The sequence below is a fragment of the Salvelinus sp. IW2-2015 genome, linkage group LG1 (genome assembly GCF_002910315.2).
Source record: "Salvelinus sp. IW2-2015 linkage group LG1, ASM291031v2, whole genome shotgun sequence".
In the NCBI taxonomy this organism is placed as follows: Eukaryota; Metazoa; Chordata; class Actinopteri; order Salmoniformes; family Salmonidae; genus Salvelinus; species Salvelinus sp. IW2-2015.
This window is the reverse complement of record NC_036838.1, coordinates 23,756,206-23,772,355: the sequence shown is the minus strand read 5'-3', so window position 1 is coordinate 23,772,355 and position 16,150 is coordinate 23,756,206. Positions and strand designations below refer to the sequence as shown.

General features: G+C 44.1%; 1 protein-coding gene and 1 long non-coding RNA gene across 4 annotated transcripts; one reads left to right on the top strand and one right to left on the bottom strand.

The window, feature by feature from the left end:
- Window positions 1-4,112: 4,112 nt before the first annotated feature.
- On the bottom strand, window positions 4,113-11,072 carry LOC111963203 (WD repeat-containing protein 82). Its single transcript, XM_023986502.2, has 9 exons — window positions 10,669-11,072; window positions 10,112-10,212; window positions 9,655-9,721; window positions 9,469-9,568; window positions 9,225-9,341; window positions 5,905-6,060; window positions 5,520-5,589; window positions 5,140-5,282; window positions 4,113-5,012 (listed from the first exon to the last, which is right to left on the bottom strand). Exons 1-9 carry the CDS (start codon window positions 10,827-10,829, stop codon window positions 4,983-4,985), a joined length of 945 nt encoding a protein of 314 aa, XP_023842270.1. The 5' UTR covers window positions 10,830-11,072; the 3' UTR covers window positions 4,113-4,982.
- Window positions 10,189-15,983, top strand: LOC111963325 (uncharacterized). Of its 3 annotated transcripts, none has more exons than XR_002877246.2 (5): window positions 10,189-10,274; window positions 13,369-13,454; window positions 13,698-13,822; window positions 14,799-14,885; window positions 15,018-15,983. It is a non-coding gene; the product is annotated as an uncharacterized lncRNA (long non-coding RNA). The 3 variants fall into 3 exon arrangements; XR_002877245.2 differs by lacking the exon at window positions 10,189-10,274 and adding an exon at window positions 11,638-12,605; XR_002877244.2 differs by lacking the exon at window positions 10,189-10,274 and having other exon boundaries at window positions 11,638-13,454.
- The last annotated feature ends 167 nt before the right edge of the window (window positions 15,984-16,150 follow it).

Here is a 16,150-nt window from a genome sequence, read left to right as displayed (position 1 = left end):
AAGTTAAACACTGGAGTGATAGATGTGCAGAAGATGAATGTGCAAGTAGAGATACTGAGGGGTAAAGGAGCAAAATAAATAAATACAGTATGGGGATGAGGTAGTTGGATGGGCTATTTACAGATGGGCTATGTACAGGTGCAATGATCTGTGAGCTGCTCTGACAGCTGGTGCTTGAAGTTAGTGAGGGAGATATGAGTCTCCAGCTTCAGTGATTTTTGCAGTTCGTTCCAGTCATTGGCAGCAGAGAACTGGAAGGAGATGCGGCCAAAGGAGGAATTGGCTTTGGGGGTGACCAGTGAAATATATCTGCTGGAGCGTGTGCTGCGGGTGGGTGTTGCTATGGTGACCAGTGAACTGAGATAAGGCGGGGCTTTACCTACCAGAGACTTGTAGATGACCTGGAGCCAGTGGGTTTGGCGACGAGTATGAAGCGAGGGCCAGCCGACGAGAGCGTACAGGTCGCAGTGGTGGGTGGTATATGGGGCTTTGGTGACAAAACGGATGGCACTGTGATAGACTCCATCCAATTTGCTGAGTAGAGTGTTGGAGGCTATTTTGTAAATTACATCGCCGAAGTCGAGGATCGATAGGATAGTCAGTTTTACAGGGTATGTTTGGCAGCATGAGTGAAGGATGCTTTGTTGCGAAATAGGAAGCCGATTCTAGATTTCATTTTGGATTGGAGATGCTTAACGTGGGTCTGGAAGGAGAGTTTACAGTCTAACCAGACACCTAGGTATTTGTACTTGTCCACATATTCTAAGTCAGAACCGTCCAGAGTAGTGATGCTGGACGGGAGGGCCAGTGAGGACAGCGATCGGTTGAAGAGCATGCATTTAGTTTGACTTGCATTTAAGAGCAGTTGAAGGCCACGGAAGGAGAGTTCTATGGCATTGAAGCTCGTTTGGAGGTTAGTTAGAACAGTGTCCAAAGAATGGCCAGAAGTATACAGAATGGTGTCGTCTGCGTAGAGGTGGATCAGAGAATCATCAGCAGCAAGAGCGACATCATTAATGTATTCAGAGAAGAGAGTCGACTCGATGAATTGAACCCCGTGGCACCCCCATAGAGACCGCCAGAGGTCCGGACAACAGGCTCTCTGATTTGACACACTGAACTCTATCAGAGTAGTAGTTGGTGAAACCAGGTGACGCAGTCATTTGAGAAACCAAGGCTGTCGAGTCTGCCGATAAGAATGTGGTGATTGACAGAGTCGAAAGCCTTGGCCAGGTCGATGAATACGGCTGCACAGTATTGTCTCTTATCTATGGCAGTTATGATATCGTTTAGGACCTTGAGCATGGCTGAGGTGCACCCATGACCAGCTCGGAAACCAGATTGCATAACGAAGAAGGTACGGTGGGTTTCGAAATGGTCGGTAATCTGTTTTTTGACTTGGCTTTCGAAGACCTTAGAAAGACAGGGTAGGATAGATATAGGTCTGTAGCAGTTTGGGTCTAGAGTGTTTCCCCCTTTGAAGAGGGGGATGACTGTGGCAGCTTTCCAATATTTAGGGATCTCAGACGATACGAAAGAGAGGTTGAACAGGCTAGTAATAGGGGTTGCAACAATTTTGGCAGATAATTTTAGAAAGAGAGGGTCCAGATTGTCTAGCCCGGCTGATTTGTAGGGGTCCAGATTTTGCAGCTCTTTCAGAACATCAGCTATCTGGATTTGGGTGAAGGAGAAATGGGGGAGGCTTGGGTGAGTTGCTGTGGGGGGTGCAGGGCAGTTGACCGGGGTAGGGGTAGTCAGGTGGAAAGCATGGCCAGCCGTAGAAAAAAAATTAMATTCTCAATTATCGTGGATTTATCGGTATTCTCAATGATCGTGGATTTATCGATGGTGACAGTGTTTCCTAGCCTCAGTGCAGTGGGCAGCTGGGAGGAGGTGCTCTTATTCTCCATGGACTTTACAGTGTCCCAGAACTTTTTTGAGTTTGTGCTACAGGATGCAAATTTCTGTTTGAAAAAGCTGGCCTTAGCTTTCCTAACTGCCTGTGTATATTGGTTCCTAACTTCCCTGAAAAGTTCCATATCACTGGGACTATTTGATGCTAGTGCAGTACGCCACAGGATGTTTTTGTGCTGGTCAAGAGCAGTCAGGTCTGGAGTGAACCAAGGGCTATATCTATTACTGGTTCTACATTTTTTGAATGGAGTTTGCTTATTTAAGATGGTGAGGAAGGCACTTTTAAAGAATAACCAGGAATCCTCTACTGACGGGATGAGGTCAATATCCTTCCAGGATAACCGGGCCAGGTCGATTAGAAAGGCCTGCTCGTTTTGAAGTGTTTTAGGGAGTGTTTGACAGTGATGAGGGTTGGTCATTTGACCGCAGAACCATTACGGATGCAGACAATGAGGCAGTGATCGCTGAGATCTTGGTTGAAGACAGCAGAGGTGTATTTGGAGGGAAAGTTGGTTAGGATGATATCTATGAGGGTGCCCGTGTTTACGTATTTAGGGTTGTACCTGGTAGGTTCATTGATAATTTGTGTGAGATTGAGGGCATCAATCTTAGATTGTAGGATGGCCGGAGTGTTAAGCATGTCCCAGTTTATGTCACCTATCAGCACGAGCTCTGAAGATAGATGGGGGGCAATCAATTCACATATGGTGTCCAGGTCACAGCTGGGGGCAGAGGATGGTCTATAGCAAGTGGCAACGGTGAAAGACTTGTTTCTGGAAAGGTGGATTTTTAGAAGTAGAAGCTCAAATTGTTTGGGCACAGACCTGGATAGTGTGACAGAACTCTGCAGGCTATCTCTGCAGTAGATTGCCACTCCGCCCCCTTTGGCAGTTCTATCTTGTCGGAAAATGTCATAGTTAGGGATGGAAATTTCAGGGTTTTTGGTGGTCTTCTAAGCCAGGATTCAGACATGGCTAGGACATCTGTGTTGGCAGAGTGTGCTAAAGCAGTGAATAAAACAAACTTGGGGAGGAGGCTTCTAATGTTAACATGCATGAACCCAAGGCTTTTACGGTTACAGAAGTCAACAAATGAGAGCGCCTGGGGAATGGGAGTAGAGCTAGGCACTGCAGGGCCTGGATTAACCTCTACATCACCAGAGGAACAGAGGAGGAGTAGGATAAGGGTACGGCTAAAGGCTATAAGAACTGGTTGTCTAGTACGTTCGGAACAGAGAGTAAAAGGAGCAGGTTTCTGGGCGCGATAGCATAGATTCAAGGCATAATGTACAGACAAAGGTATGGTAGGATATGAATACAGTGGAGGTAAACCTAGGCATAGAGTGACGATGAGAGAGATATTGTCTCTAGAAACATCATTTAAACCAGGTGATGTCACTGCATGTGTGGGAGGTGGAACTGAAGGGTTAGCTAAGGCATATTGTGCAGGGCTAGAGGCTCTACAGTGAAATAAGACAATAATCACTAACCAGAACAGCAATGGACAAGGCATATTGACATTAGGGAGAGGCATGCATAGCCGAGTGATCATAGGGGTCCAGTGAGCAGTTAAGCTGGCTGGAGACACAGTGATTCAGACAGCTAGCGGGCCGGGGATAGCAAGCTAGCAGAGGGGCCTTAGAGGGACGTCGCAACGGATGAAGTCTGTTGTAGCCTCCTCATGTGGGGACATCCTTGTGCGGTTCCGTCGGCAGACCAGCCGTGGTGGATTAATAGGGTTCCGTGTAGTAAAGGGGCAAAATAGGTATAGTGGCCCAAGAAAGATCTTTAAGCCACAAGACACATTTTATACAAAGCATTTCACCTGCATCTCTTTTTTTATTGATTTGTTGTGGATAACCACTTTTCCTTGTGCTGTAACTTGTTCTTTGTAGATTATGTCTAATTAAATCCATTATTGATGTGTGGTATATGGTTATATGTTGCCCCCTACAGGTGACAATGGAGTTTGGTTTGAACAAAAGGCACCAGACTCTTACGGGYCTGGCATTCCCTTTACAGGAGGAGGCCAAACGCTCTCTGCAGCAACTCAAGCAGAAACATATCAACTCCATACAGCTGGTGAGCTGGCCTCACATAACAAACATACAAAACAAATATTTTCCCTTCGCTTGTGGACTTCAGTGAACAACAAAACAGTTTTTTGTGACCAGCCGCTAAAACTTCTCCAAGCGAAACCTTCATCAAATCAAAGTTTATTTGTCACGTGCGCAGAATACAACAGGTGTAGACCTTACTTACAGGCTCTAACCAACAGTGCAAAAAAGGTTTTATTACCATGGAAATAGCTGTTCTGTCATTCAGCCTAAAGTAGCAGTCAACGTGTGGTGTTCAATGTAGGCCTACATTCCATAAGACTTTTGAAAAAAGAAAAACATGCAGGGATAAACATGAACCTGTTTATCCACTTGTCCTTCAGACAACGAGTGCACGCACACATATTTCATTGGTATTTCATTGGTTTTCACCAATGAAAAACACCAGTTTAAGTACATTAGACGTAAAACACATTAATACTTTCTGAATAAACAGTACAAAATAAACAAATATTGAATTCCCAATAAAACATGTCTCCGCAGTTAAAATGCATACTTGATTGGAGTTGTCACTGTATTAAAAAGTTAAAAGGTCATAATTGTCTGCTAATTAATACATTGTGGCACCTTGCTCAGAATCACAGTTGAAAAAAACGAAATCTATAAAAACAAGTGTTTGTCAGTAGTACACCACGGGTATTCTCTACTCATATAAAAACTTTTCAACAAGCACCTGTCACAGTGGACAATAACTACTGTCTCCCACAGCTCTAGTGATTCCCTCATGTAATCTTCCTCATTTGGCAAATAAATCAGTTTACAGAGTGACAGTTCTCCTCGTGGTTAATCGTCAGTGGAATCCCTTTCACCAATGCCTTAATGTGCCTACAATTTCATATGGTGCCGTTAGAGTCCATAGTGTTCAGTCTCTGTATACTCAGAGCAACATGAAAGGAGAAAGGCATCCTGGGTAATGATGATGACAGTTTGTCTCTGTGGTCCCACACCTTTATCAGTCTCCTACACAGGGAAGCCAGAACGCCTGCAGAGAGAGAGAGAGCGTGTGGTAGATTTTGGCAGGGGCAAATTAGAGACAATTAATGTGTGTCTAAGCATGGTTGTGTGGGTGTGTTTAGGCTGATGAAAGTGTGTGTGTGTGTATATCTCACCATATTGGAGCAGGCGCTGGCAAACGTCATGTATTTAGGGTTAAACTGCAGTGTGTTGATTGGTCCTGAATGCTTCCCGTCCAGAACAGCTATTTTCATCCCACTCTCTGTACTCCACACATGGACCCTCCCATCCTCTGAACCTGGGGCATAAAGGACAACATGAGGGTTAGGTGGTTATGGATTGGGGGACAAAAGTTTGACAAACATATGGACTGATAGGCAGAGTAATAATATCAGTTCATAGGGTCAAATGGCTAATTGGTGACTCTGGAATTGGCTTGAGTTGTTCTGACAGACTTTGGTGGATCAGGGAGGGCTGGGTAAGACGGCCTAGTTTGCTAAGTCCTAATGATGGGAATTGGAGGTGTCGGGCTTACCAATCATGACAAAGTCTGAGTCTGGGGTGAAGCAGGCCTCCAATGAAATGCCTTTACTGTTGTTGTAGCCCTACAGAATACACAGGGGAGACACGTTTGATTCAGCCAGTCCGAAAACAACTATGTATTTACTAGACACAGCTATGTGCATCACATGATGCTGCTTAGCGGAGAACGGCTAATAATGATGGCGGGAACAGAGCAAATGGAATGGCATCAAACACTATTTGATACCATTCCACTAATTCCGTTCCAGACATTACCACGAGCCAGTTCTCCCCAATTAAGGTGCTAACAACCTCCTGTGATGTGCATACTCGTAGATATGTGTGTGAAGAATATGCACTTCCGGTCTATCAGTGCAGTGTGGTAACGGTTCTCTCACTGAGAAAGTGTGCAGCACAGATCCATTGAAGGCATCTAGGATCCGAATAGCACCCCCGTTGGTAGAGATGAGAATCTGCTTCCCGTCCCTGCTGAACTTCAGTCCAGTCCACTCACAGACACGGCTAAACAGAGTCTCAAAGGAGGCGAATGGGCCCTGAACACAAGTAAACAACAAATTGACATCACCACAACAACTCACAACTGAGGGCGATCATCATATACATTTTCTAACAGTAAAAGCTTACATACACACCACACACAGTCAAAAGTTTGTACACACCTACTCATTCCAGGGTTTTACTTTATTTTACTATTTTCTACATCAAAACTATGAAATAACACATATGGAATCATGTAATAACCAAAAAAGTGTTAAACAAATCAAAATATATTTTATGTTTGAGACTCTTCAAAGTAGCCGCCCTTTGCTTTGATTGATGACAGCTTCAAATCAAATCGTATTTGTCACATGCGCCAAATACAACAGGTGTAGACCTTACAGTGAAATGCTGAATACAAGCCCTTAACCAACAATGCAGTTAAGAAAAATACCAACAAAAAAATGAAATAAAAGTAACAAATAATTAAAGAGCAGCAGTAAAATAACAATAGCGAGGCTATATACAGAGGGTACCGGTACAGAGTCAATGTGTGGGGGCACCAGTTAGTCGAGGTAATTGAGATAACGTGTACATGTAGGTAGAGTTATTAAAGTGACTATGCATAGATAATAAACAGAGAGCAGCAGCAGCGCAAAAGGGGGGGGGGGGGGCAATGCAAATGGTCATTTGATTAGATGTTCAGCCGTCTTATGGCTTGGGGGTAGAAGCTGTTTAGAAGCCTCCTGGACCTAGACTTGGCGCTCTGGTACCGCTTGCCGTACAGTAGCACAGAGAACAGTCTATGACTAGGGTGGCTGGAGTCTTTGACAATTTTTAGGGCCTTCCTCTGACACCGCCTGGTATAGAGGTCCTGGACGGCAGGAAGCTTGGCCCCAGTGATGTACTGGGCCGTACACACTACCTTCTGTAGTGCCTTGCGGTCGGAGGCCGAGCAGTTGCTACACCAGGCAGTGATGCAACCAGTCAGGATGCTCTCGATGGTGCAGCTGTATAACTTTTTTAAGATCTGAGGACCCATGCCAAATCTTTTCAGTCTCCTGAAGGGGAATAGGTTTTGTCGTGCCCTCTTCACGACTGTCTTGGTGTGCTTGGACCATGTTAGTTTGTTGGTGATGTGGACACCAATGAACTTGAAGCTCTCAACCTGCTCCACTGCAGCCCCGTCGATGAGAATGGGGGCGTGCTCGGTCCTCCTTTTCCTGTAGTCTATAATCATCTCCTTTGTATTGATCACGTTGAGGGAGAGGTTGTTGTCCTGGCACCACACGGCCAGGTCTCTGACCTCCTCCCTATAGGCTGTCTCGTCGTTGTGGGTGATCAGGCCTACCACTGTTGTGTCGTCTGCAAACTTAATGATGGTGTTGGAGTCGTGCCTGGCCATGCAGTCATGAGTGAACAGGGAGTACAGGAGGGGACTGAGCACGCACCCCCGAGGGGCCCCCGTGTTGAGGATCAGCGTGGCAGATGTGTTGTTACCTACCCGTACCACCTGGTGGCGGCCCGTCAGGAAGTCCAGGATCCAGTTGCAGAGGGAGGTGTTTAGTCCCAGGGTCCTTAGCTTAGTGATGAGCTTTGAGGGCACTATGGTGTTGAACGCTGAGCTGTAGTCAATAAATAGCATTTTCACATAGGTGTTCCTTTTGTCCAGCTGTGAAAGGGCAGTGTGGAGTGCAATAGAGATTGCATAATCTGTGGATCTGTTGGGGCGGTATGCAAATTGGAGTGCATCTAGGGTTTCTGGGATAATGGTGTTGATGTGAGCCATGAACAGCCTTTCGAAGAACTTCATGGCTACAGACGTGAGTGCTACGGGTCGGTAGTTATTTGGGCAGGTTACCTTAGTGTTCTTGGGCACAGGGACTATGGTGGTCTGCTTGAAACATGTTGGTATTACAGACTCAGACAGGGAGAGGTTGAAAATGTCAGTGAAGACACTTGCTAGTTGGTCTGCGCATGCTCGGAGTACGCGTCCTGGTAATCCTTCTGGCCCTGCGGCCTTGTGAATGTTGACCTGTTTAAAGGTCTTACTCACATCGGCTACGGAGAGTGTGATCACACAGTTGTCCGGAACAGCTGATGCTCTCATGCTTGTTTCAGTGTTACTTGCCTCGAAGCGAGCATAGAAGTAATTTAGCTTGTCTGGTAGGCTCGTATCACTGGGCAGCTCGCGGCTGTGCTTCCCTTTGTAGCATGTAATAGTTTGCAAGCCCTGCCACATCCGACGAGCGTCGGAGCCGATGTAGTAAGATTCGATCTTAGTCCTGTATTGACGCTTTGCCTGTTTGATGGTTCATCGGAGGGCATAGCGGGATTTCTTATAAGGTTCCGGGTTAGAGTCCCGCTCCTTGAAATCGGCAGCTCTACCCTTTAGCTCACTGTGGATGTTGCCTATAATCCATAGCTTCTGGTTGGGGTATGTACGTACAGTCACTGTGGGGACGATGTCATCGATGCACTTATTGATGAAGCCAGTGACTGATGTGGTGTACTCCTCAATGCCATCTGAAGAATCCCGGAACATATTCCAGTCTGTGCTAGCAAAACAGCCCTGTAGCTTTGCATCTGCTTCATCTGAAATTTTTGCTTGTAAGCAGGAATCAGGAGGATAGAATTATGGTCAAATTTGCCAAATGGATTGCGAGGGAGAGCTTTGTACGTGTCTCTGTGTGTGGAGTAAAGGTGGTCTAGAGTTTTCTCCCCTCTGATTACACATTTAACATGCTGGTAGAAATTAGGTCAAACGGATTTAAGTTCCCCTGCATTAAAGTCCCCGGCCACTAGGAGCACCACCTCTGGATGAGCGGTTTCCTGTTTGCTAATGGTCATATACAGCTCAGTGCGGTCTTAGTGCCAGCATCGGTTTGTGGTGGTAAATACACAGCTATGAAGAATATAGGTAGATAGTGTGGTCTACAGCTTATCATGAGCTACTCTACCCCAGGCGAGCAAAACCTTGAGACTTCCTTAGATATCGTGCACCAGCTGTTGTTTACGAATATACATAGACCACCAACCCTTGTCTTACCAGAGGCTGCTGTTCTATCCTGCCGATACAGTGTATAACCCGCCAGCTGTATGTTTTCATAAATAAAGAAAAACCCTTGAATGAGTAGGTGTGTCCAAACTTTTCACTGGCACTGTACATACATAATAAACAAATAGTACATTACAAACACTAATACATTTCCAATGTTACCTTGTCAAAGGAGCGGAGGTCGTACAGTTTAATCGCCTCAGAGTCGACCCCAGCAGCAAATATCAGGCCCTCGGGATCATAGGAGCAAACAGGCTTCCCCAAAGGATTAGTAAGACCCTAAGACAAAGAAACACACATTTCAAGGCCTGTTACATGATATAAAATACATTGATATGTCTTTTCACAAGCTCATCTAAAGAGCACAGTGAAAGAATTGTGGCTTCTAAAGGCTGCTCTTATTCACCTGACAGTTTGGAGAGCGCAGATCCCAGAGTCGTATGGTCATATCCAAGGAACCAGAGATAAACGTGTCATCCACCGGTGACATGGAGAGAGCAACAACCCTGACAACATCCACACAGTGTGTAATCAATGTTAGTGTCCAAACAACCATTAACTGTATATGAATCCCTCAAAAGTGTTGTCTCACCTATCAGTGTGCCCAGGGAAGTAGCGGATGTACTTGTTGTCAGTGAGAGACAGGTATCGGATGGTATCTGGATGAGTCACAGAGAGGACATGAGTGAGGTCATACTTTTGTAAAACTGACACAAACACGTGTTTGATTTAATTTTATGGAAGCAGCCCATCATGTTTTTAGCATCTTTGCGCCCCACTTTATAAAATACAGGGAAAACACTGCACACACTAACATACTGTATGTTGGCTTGACCGCTTTGTTTATTAGGCTGTGTTTACACAGGCAGGCCAATTCTGATATTCTTTTCACTCTTTGGTATTTTGTCCAATCAGATCAGCCTGAAAATGATCTGCTGTAAAAATATCTTATGTGATTTGTCAAAAGACCAACTGGTGGAAAAAATATAATAATTGGGCTGCCTGTGTAAACGCAGCATTAGACCTGTTCAACTTCCAGAAATTCCTACCATCTAGTTTGTTGGAGCTGTAGACCACTGTGTTGGCATCCCCGTGTGTATACCGGATAAGGTCTACTCCGTACTTCTTACTGTACAGGGTCCGTATTGGTCTGAAGTGGGGTGAGGGCAGAAGGGGACATGATGACACAAGACAAGACAATTTGACAACACGGTACATTAAAGCTTTGATTCTCTCTCATTCACAGTAACTTATGTCAAAGTTAAACATGTTGTGGTTATGTAATGCAGTGTTTCCGTTTTCTAATAAAATAATCTTCATTCTATGCCAACTATTTGTATTTAAACTGTACAGTATTATTAACCATGTCTTGATGGGTGTATAATTTTCCAGCCTTAGATTATAATTGTAATATAACATGAATTATTATATTTTCGGACACCTTTTTTTGCCCACTTGAACAATCAACCTCCATGTGGGACTAGAGCTCGGGGATGTTCCCAAACAACAGGCCCCACACAGAAAATGTGTCTTCTAGCCTGTTTTGTGCACGTGTAGGTTACGGCATGCAAACTGCAGCTGATGAAACAAGATTAATTGTGCTCACTTTCCCTCCTGACAGTCATATAAAACAATGGAGTCGTCGTCGCTACTAGATATTGCACTCTCGCCGTTCGAGCTGTAGTCCACACAGTTGACTTTCTGCGAATTCTCCCGGAATGTCCTAGCAACCCTAAAACTTCGCAACACGCTGTCCGTAATCTTCATCTCGGCAGCCGCAGAATTTGGACATCAATCAATGTTTTTTTTTTTTTTTTTAATCACTCTTTAGGCGAGGACAGAATGGTGGACTGACATCTCAGCAAGATGTATTGTCAAATCGGAATTTGCAGGCTGGCCCATTGAATATTCAGTCGGGCCATGTGTGATGTGTCGTGAACAACATTAGCTTGAGCAGCAATAGTGGAATCTGCGGTTTGACTTCAAAATAAAAGTCCCCAATTAAATCAGCTGCAAACGCAAAAATAATTGAATCATGCCACACTTGGACTAGAATATTAAACAAAATTGGAATGTTATATAAATTCAACAAACATCAATAATGAGTTAATTTCCCACATTTAAAGTCCTTCAATAAGCGCTACAATGCTAATGTTTGTGTAAACTCTTCACAGTTGTGTTCTGTGGGTGCCAAGATCCATAGGTATGGCGCTAATATTGATGAAAACTCAGTACATAAATGTATAAGCCCCAATGCAATTCTGAAGTCTAATACACCCACAGTGCAATTTCAACTGATTTGTTCTTTTTTCAAATTAACAAATTATTGTATTTTGTTGAATATATATATAACAAACATGCCATTGCCAACCTTGTTGAGCGTGATCTAGTCTGTGTCATGATTCCACTATTTGTATCAGTTTACATGTTTCAATGCGGGAATTTTAATTTTAAGGCAAACCACCGATTCCACTATTGTTGTTCACGATAATGTTGTTCATGAAACACGTGTGCCCACTGACTGAATATAATGTTCCCTTCCCTCCAATAATATTCCCAAAACGATTAGCCTCAACTCCAAAATAACTGCATTATGAAAGTATTTGCGTAGCCTATTCGCACAATKCATAGCTCAGACTGGATATCCATTCGCTGCAGCATTTCTAACGTTGTAGAATCATTCACGTGTTTGTGCGAATCTGAAAAATGGGAAGTCAATATACAGAATTTCCGGTGTGAAGAAATCAACCACCACTATGATTACAGTGTTTTCAGCTTCAGACACAAGCCGACATGAGCTTTATAAAATTTTTAAAGTAGGCTAGTTGTCATAAACAACTACAGGACGGGAACGCTGACTTGTAATAAGGATTTTATAAGCACATGTGAAATGCTAATTCGCTCAGGGAGAACGAGCAATATTTGTCACATACCGAGGGGAGCACCAGCATCATTGCTCACGCGGACACATGCTTCTGCATCGAGACGAGAGGCACCAGCACCAGGGTCTCTCTGACAAGAGACCGAATCTGAGATTAATCGACCCTTCACGCAAAATTCGCCTGGAGAAACAGAAAGGAAATGCAACTGGTGGTGGATCAGAATAGACTCCCTTATCCTCGGTGTCAGTTGCCGCGTTCATATGCTAGTCGACTCTTGCTTTTTTAAAGTATTTTTTAAAATATTTTTTAACTAGGCAAGTCAGTTAAGAACAAATTCTTATTTACAATGGCGGCCTACTCCGGCCAAACCCGGACGACGCTGGGACCATTGTGCGCCGCCCTATGGGACTCCCAATCACGGCCGGATGTGATACAGCCTGGATTCGAACTAGGTACTAGTGACGCCTCTTGCACTGATGCCCGGTATGTGATTGCGGCAAGTGTCCACACTGCTAAAAGAGGTTCATCGAGCTGCGACAGTTCACTCAGCAGCTGAGTAATATTCACCCCAACGTTCTGGCCAAGCACCTTCAAAGAGGTCTGATTCTCCCACATCCAGAGTTCGCTGTCATCAATAAGCCATATGGAGCCTCTGTTCAAGGTATTGGGTGTTGAGGCAATGTATTTACATGCCTATTACATTATGGTACATAAGGCTTATATGGTCAAACACACAGTCAAGGATTATATCATGAAAGAGATTGTTCATTTGAATGTCACTTGTAAAAAATACATCTTAATACCCAGAGGTGTTTTCAAAAATCACTGTGATTTAAATCCAATAWTCTTCCCCCTAAATGGGTCAAAGGAATATCATGGACATCTTCCAGTCCTTGCCAAGGTGATGGCTGGCATTGAGGGCTGAGCCCCACTCCCAGCTGAAAGTCCGCCTTGGATTGGACAAGGAGACAACAGGGGCCCTCTTGCTGGCAAGGACTGATGAAGCACCGGACTATGTACAAAACCTCCACAAAAAAACACCAAGTGGAGAGGAAATATTGGTGTATGGATGTCTGTGTGTTTAGAGATTTAGTTTAAGATAAGGATCCAGGCAGCACATCATATGGCAGAGTTTTTGTAATGACCCTGCCGTTGACAACTAGCTCCCTAGTTTTCTTGGAGCAGCGGTGATGTGTCTGGCCCTGGACGCAAGGGTTATTGGGCTCGATTCACACCTCAAATCAAACTTTATTGGTTGCATACACATAGCAGATGTTATTGCGGGTGTAGTGAAATGCTCGTGTTCAGAGCTCCGACAGTGCAGTAGTATCTAACAAGCAGTGACGTAGCCTCTGAACCTCATGCTACTTCCTGGTTACATTACACTTTCAGTCATCTTCCCTTTTCCCTATTCCCCCATGCAGCATTGCTGCTATGGCCTGTTCCCTGAGGGGATGACTTGACAACCCTCATAGAGAGAGAATTCAACTGGGCTCAGGCTCATTTCAAGGTAACAAACTGCTTTCGAACAATATATCATACGCTTCTTACCAAATGTTGGCAATGGCTGTAGTCTTCTAGTGACACATTGACAGTAGAGTGCACAACTCGTCATGTTTGTATCGATGGCTTTCAGCAGATACTGCAATGTTCTTCAGGTTTTGAAGTTAGCATCTGTTATAGATCCTATATTTGTACATAATGTATTGTGTAATTGTATACACCTAACCTAAAGGCCCATAATCCCTCTCAGATAGGCCTGAGTCCTGTGTACAGAGGGAGGGAGTGACTAACGTGCAGGCCCAGGGGGCAGTGACCCAGTACGCGTCCTGGACAGCAGCAATGGCTGCAGCCTTGTGGAGCTCCAGCCCATCACAGGTAGCGACACTTCTGAAGTAATTGAATCTGGTGTGGTTCCAAGTCATCTGTTTTTGCACTCACTCCACACATCCTAACTGATTGCTATATAACATGATTTCAAAAAAGATGACATGGAACCTGTCTTCATTAGTGGGGGGAAGTTCGGGTCTTTTTTACTGACTAATCTTTTCAACTCGTTCAGTCAAAAGAACAAATCTTTCGACTTATTTTGTTCATTTGAGTCAGTAATGCCCAGAGAACACAGGACCCTTACCAGCGAATGATGAACTGAAAACTGAAAATAGTCATGATTCTACAAGCCCTCTCATTCACCATAAGGGGCTTATTGGAGCTGTCATTTGTGACTGAGACTTGTAAAAGGGTGCTTTAGACAATGTACATTTGTTGATTGCTAGGCATGTAAATACAATTATTTCTCGGTACATTTGAAATGAGTTGTGGCCGCAACTCGACTAGATTGCGAGTCTTGGCGGAACGCATTGCTTGACTGCCTTGAGGGTGATAAGCATAATATTGTTTGCGAACTGCAGCATCCCAAATGATTCATTCTCGAGTTCGAGTTTGTTGAGCAGAGGCTGTGTATGTTTTGGTTCTACAAAGCTGTGTAGAACTTGCGAGAATATATGACCGACATTTGTTGTTCGGAGCACGTCAACGGAGGAGCCCGTATTAATCCTGCTGTAGAATTCATTGCGGCCAGCAGTTCAAACAAACGACTTAAAACGAATGAGTCAAATCAGARGAATTGTATCGTAACTCTCGAGTCAGTAAAAAGTCCTTCAAAAAACCTGAATTGTTCTTTAGTCTTCGTGTTGTTGAGGGGTCTGCTACACGCTAATACCTCACATTAACCTAGGTCATAGAAGACACTGTGCTCCTTTTAATAGTAGCACCATGTTTGAACAACCTTGTGAACCAGCGTAGCAACCTGTTCACTGTGTCTCTTGCCTCATCCATCCTCTCCTGCTCATAGGGGTGAGGATCCATATGGCATACGTTCTGGGATGTCATATTCTTGGGGACCACAAATACTCCCACTGGACAACAACTTCCACCTTAGGTAAACACCCCTTCACAATATAGATGCTTTACAACAAAGTGTTGCCTAAGCTTTAGACCTCTTTGGTACCAGTCAAGTTAACTGTACTGGCATGCAATGATGGCCTTTGTTTTTGTTTGTTTTTTACTTCAGAAACTGCTGGACGGTTTGTTACCGAGGCTGGGATTGGAACAAAGCAAGGCACGTTGCCTTCTTCCCTAACCCTGCACACACATCAGCTGACACTGCCAGTGATATCACTGTGTCCTGCCCTGCTGAAGTACTTCACCACCAGCACCCTGCGATGACTGCAGATCCCCATTCCAAATAAGAGGATGAATGATGCATCAGCGGCTCCTCTGCAGAGCAGACAGGATACAGAAGAAATACGGAGGGGCATCACTTCAAGTGACCCTTGACCTAATGGTTGTCCCAAGTCCAAGAGCTAAGGCCTGACTGAAATTCTTAAAAAGCCACACACTCGCTCATTCACAGTACAAAGGCACGTTTGAAAAAAAACAGACTTTCTTATTTAGCCTCCAACACCACTAGAATATCAATACATACAGGAGATCATAAATGGCAATAAAAATACATGTAAAAAAAAAAAGTGAGCAGAGTTCCCATTAAATGTCTGTTGGTGTGTAATCCACTCTGCTCTTGGCTCCTGTCCTGTCTGGGACCTGAGMGCTTGGAGGACAAGAGGCACAGGAGAGTCCCTGTGAGGGCTAACATGTTATAGGRGGTACATTTCCATATACATTCCCCTACGTATTTATTTGGACAGAAGTTAAAATATGTACATTTGGCCCTATACTCTAGCATCTTGGATGACATCAAATGTTATGAGGCCACAGTACAGAATGCCACCTTTTATTTGAAGGTATTTTCATACTTGACTACAAACTTGTTGGATGCATTTGCAGTTTGSTTGTGTTTCAGATTATGTTTTGCCCAATAGGAATGGTGAATAATGTATTGTGTCATTTGAGTCACCTTTTATTGTTAAGTAAGAATAAAATATGTTTCTGAACAGTGCATTGTGGATGCTACCAAGATTATGGATAATCATGAACGAATCCTGAATAATGAGTGAACGATGCTCCTCAACAACAAAAATGCTAACCTCTGTCATTGGTCATGGTGAGAGGTTCAAATGTCTTGGGGGTATGATCTTTGTACCTTCTCACTCATTATCCACAATTCATTCATGATTATCCATAATCATGGTAGCAGCCACATTAATGTAGAAGTGTTCAGAAACATAAGCTTATTTACAATAAAAG